At 52.5% G+C, this 4,614-nt stretch overlaps 1 protein-coding gene across 1 annotated transcript in view; it reads left to right on the forward strand.

The window, feature by feature from the left end:
* Positions 1 to 1,161: 1,161 nt before the first annotated feature.
* LOC102897018 (contactin-3) overlaps positions 1,162 to 4,614 on the forward strand; it is a 78,091-nt gene continuing 74,638 nt past the window's right edge. Inside the window, exon 1 of the mRNA XM_015587171.1 lies at positions 1,162 to 1,216. Coding sequence (XP_015442657.1) covers positions 1,162 to 1,216 — 55 coding nt within the window. The remainder of the gene's footprint in view (positions 1,217 to 4,614) is intronic.

Below are 4,614 nucleotides of genomic sequence, written 5' to 3' on the forward strand. Positions count from 1 at the left end.
AGTGCCACTCCCTGCGGTGACTACGGAGTGCCGTGAGACGCCCCAGCTCCCCTGCCCCTGATGGGGGTGGCGGGCGCCTCAAGTCCTGCACGTCACAGTCCGGGCGGCTTTGTGCCTTTCCCGCCCCCGTCTCGTGCTGCCCAGCCACGGCCATTCCCGCCCTTGCCCTGCCACATAAACTGCTCGCCCTTGAACTCATTTCGCAGCGTTTGCATGCGAGGGTGCCAGCCTGCGGCCCGCCCTCCGCCGTGGCGGGCTGGTGAGACGCGGCCCCAGAGCCCACGGTGGCGTCAGCCGCTCCCCGCAGCTCCGGGAGCACAGTCTCCGGGTTCCCGCCCCAAGGACCTGTGCGAGGCGGCCGGGGACCGAGGACGGATGCGTGGCTGTAGGTGTGACTGGCTCTGTACGTGGTTTTCAGAACATGACGTGGACGCTGCATAGTGTCAGTTTTGAAACAATTACCTGGGACACAATGTATTCTGACCGACTACATCACATCACACGTCGGATCCCACATTTAAGAAGATAGTTTCATCTGCAGGATTGGCGGACGGAGCAGTGTCCACTGTGAGAGGTTCTGATCCGGTCCAGGCAGCATGTATCATCGGAGGCTTTCTCCCCCCGTCTCTGAAACAGTAGGCTGAGGGTGAACGGGGAGTGTTTATAATTTCTATTTCCTGTGATAGGTTCAGGGGCAGGAAACACAGCACTTCAGAAAAGCTGCTTATTCGACTCTTAGTTTTACAAAAACGTGATCATTAGAGAAAATGAGAAAAGTTAGCATCTCAGGGCTTTATTTTATTCGCTGTAATTATTATGTGGCAAACATTTTGCTATTTAATATATTAATGTTTAACATTGTAGCAGGGTGAAGATTTCTGATTTTGCGGTGCTACTTCTGTCAGCTGCGTAACATGTTTTTTTTTAAAGTATCTGCATTTCATACATCTTCTTTTTGGCATCAGAAATGATTCATTTCATGTGAGGATTTTGAGTGGCATACAGCTTTATGAAAAGAAGAAAACCTGTTTTTTGAAACAACTCACTTTTTTGAGTTTAACTTCTACGTACGTGCATTTTACAGATTACTGGGTTCACTGGAGACGCCGCGTGCTGTGGTCGCAGGCTGGCTGGGGACCCCGCCCGCCGCCGCCGCCGAGGATGACGTTGCCGTGGAGACAGCTGCTCCTGCTCTCGGTCGTGGGCTGCCTCGGAGGTAAGGACGAGTGGCATTTTAAGTCGGGGTCAGTACTGTGCTCGAGTCACATTAAATAATTTTTAAATGTCAAAATCATACCCCAGCAGTAGCAAAGAAAAACATCCTTTTTTTTTCCAGAAAGAAAACTCTTAATTCTCTCTCCTGGTTCCTGGGTTCTCGTACCACCCCTCATGTTGGCACGTTGCTATTCCCACACCTTACTGTGCAGGTGGCCTGCAGTGCTATGAGCTAATTAGAAGTTGAGAATGTTAATTCATAACTTTTTTTTCCAGAAGGTACTAAAAGTTATAATCTGTAGTGTAAAGGGAGGACGTAAATTTTAAAGATGTCGCTATTTTCACGTCTAATCTTCAAACAATACTTTTTCCTTTCTAGCAAATAACTTATTTGAGGCTCTGAAAATAAAAATAGGCTTTTATTTGTTACTTTGGAAAGTGTAAAGTTTAGAACAAAGTGGAGAGAAAAAGAATAATTTCCCACACATCCATCGTACAAAAGCAACTTTTATAAACGATTTGATGGGTTTCCTTTTTGTTTGTTTCATTTTGCTTTCCGAAGAGTGGATAAGTAAGCGAAAGGCTTTTAAAAAATAAAGTGACACACGCACAGCCAGTTACAAGGCGGGGTCGCCGTGCGGTGAGGCCGCAGGCACCGGCCGGAAGCAGCTGCCGTCCGAAGACGCGCGTCTTGGAGCAGACTTTCGACCTCGCATCTCAGACGTTCGCTATTCTTCAAATATGTAAATGAAATGAAAACCTCCAAGTTTTAATATAAATGTTTAACGAGTTTTCCTCTGGGATACCTGAGTTTTGTTCCTCAGACATTTTCTCTGACTGCTGCTGGTCAAGCACAGAGGGGAAAAGAAGTGATTATTTTCACATTTCTGCTGTTTTAAATCGTCTTTGGAGAAAGACCAGGACAGATAGCAAAACGAGATGTGTGTATCTTGGGTTATTTTCTTCATTTACAAAGTTTCAAATTCAGTCCCGTAGTAGAAAGAGCAGGTGGAAGGGAGCATGTCGTCCACGACAGCAGCTTTAAGAAGCGACCGCGAAGCTTCGTTGGAAACGGGAAGACGGGCTCAGGAAGCGAAGGAGACCGGTTTTCCCAAAGTGTGACGTTTTAATTGGTGATCGTACACTACGTGCAGATCGTATTAACTAGTTTTTAGCATTTTTGAGAAATGTTCTACATATTTATGAACAGATTTTTGGATAAAGCAGTATTCGTTTTACTAAAATACTAAGCTTTATCAAAAAGCTTAAAGGTCAGCTTCAACTCCAGACATGCTGGGAAATCTGTAAGCGCTGGTGAGGGAGGGTGGTTAATCGATACGGGATAAACGTCGTGTTACCGGAGAACCGGCGACCCTTATGATACGGGGCGGAATTTGGCTAAAGAGTATTGACTTCGGTCAGCACTTTGTGTCCTGAGCGTCGGTGCTCCTTCCGGATCTATGCAAAGCTTGGCTTGCGAGCGTGATGTTCTATTAGCCAATATTGGGTCATTGTTTCATATATTAAAGTTAAAAATCTGTCGATGATAGAGGAATGATCGCATAATAAACGGCAAGCGGAACCATTGTGTGAAGGAGTTTTCAGCCAGAGATACGAACTCAGATGCAGCGTTCGTAATTATCTTCCCGCATTTAACGTTGTCGCCCTTAGTGCGTTTTTATACCTGTCCCTGCACACACCCCCCATGTCCCCGCGGCAGAGGGCCGGGGGTTGGTGCCGAGACGGGCCGGGGGTTGGTGCTCAGACGGGCCGATGGCTCTTCCTCGGCAGCTCCAGGCTTGCTTCGTTCTTACAGGTGTTTGTTACCATCACACACCAGGGATGGAAACGGACAGAGCGCTTCGGTCCTTGGGGTCCGCGTCACGTCACGACGGGGTGGAAGGTGACGCTGAGTCAGGAGATGCTGGTGCTGCGGGGAGGGAAAAGGCAGAGTAGGGTGAGCGTGCAGGGCCGCGCTGACGGTCGCCGATCAGCCCTCCCTGGGAGGACGACGTGGAGGGGCACGAGCTGACTCTGGGATGGGGGACGCAGGGCCAGCGCGATCGGGGTGCGGGAGTCGTGGGCCAGAGCTCGGAGGGAACAGGCAGGGGGCGTGCGGGGCGAGGGGCCCCGCGAATCGTGGCACACGCTCGGCCTTGGCTCCGGGAGCTCAGGAGCGCGGGCGGGGTTAGCGGAGGCGGCCGAGCCCCGGCTGGATGCTGGCAAGATTCTCGCTAGCGCGTTGTGAGCGGGCCGCGGGGGCCGGCGGGCACCAGGGGCTCCATCAGGTGGGGACGGCCGTGGTGGCCCCCAGGGAGCAGGGCCGCTGCCCCACGCTGGATCGGCCCCGACGGCAACCTCACGAGGGTCTGTGGGCGGTGCATGTGGCGCATGAGAAGAAAGGGTCGAGGATGATGTCGGGGCTCTGTGTCACCTCGCAGCGGAGCACGTCACCTCTGTCCACACCAGGGGAATTTCTCGAGCCGCAGGGCACTGCAGAGGACTGGGGCGAAGGTCAGGTTAGTGCCCGGGGCCAGCGTTTCTATTGGATCGAATTAGGGTTTAGGACGGGGTGGGCGGAGCGTGTCAGTGTGTGTACCCACGAGGGGCCTCCAGGCCCCGGGCGACAACAGTGAGCAGAGGGGCTGTGTCCCAGCCTCGTGCAGCCGGCATCCTAGTGTGTCTGATGGGTCCTCACGTTACATCTGTGTCTTACGGAGCTGCTGTCAAAAAAAAACCAAAAAACAAAAAGATTTCGGGGCCAGAGACCGAGGTCGACAGCGGAGGGACGAGGTCGCCCCGCATTCTGCGAAGAAGCTGGTGGTGGCAGCGAAAGTAATAACGTGCGTCGTCGGTGGCGGGGGCCCCCTCGCTGTGCCCCGTGCCGCGCTCAGCTCGCCCCACCCGGAAGCGCAGGGACCTAGACGTGGCTCCTTCCAGCTGCGCGTCGAGTGCGGCCCACGGGGCCCAGTAACCTTGTCAGCCTCTGCGCGTCTCGGTGTTAATTTGTCTAAGTGCTGAATTCATAGTATCTTAGGAGTATTTAGTTGAGTAAAAACATTTCTAAAATTAATTTCGTCTCTTCAGTGCGGCTACCAGAGAACATAAAATACCGCGTGTGCGGTTTGTATGACGTTGCCGTCGGACAGCAGTGCTCTGCTCTAGACGTTTAGAAAGCAGAAATCTGACCTTTTTATAAAGGTTTTCTGACACCTGCCTGCCCAGCAGGATCCCAAACGAGCACTAATGGGGACGCCTTGATTTCACCAGAAGAGTGGTAGGCAGTTCTTACCTGTTTGTCCGACCTGCATGTCGTGTCGGACGAGACGGAGAACAGGGTGGAGCAGACGTGCCACCGCGGTCCAGGGCACCGGGAGGGCCACCCCGCCCCGGGGACCG

Source organism: Pteropus alecto, unplaced genomic scaffold (assembly GCF_000325575.1).
Source record: "Pteropus alecto unplaced genomic scaffold, ASM32557v1 scaffold53, whole genome shotgun sequence".
NCBI lineage: Eukaryota > Metazoa > Chordata > Mammalia > Chiroptera > Pteropodidae > Pteropus > Pteropus alecto.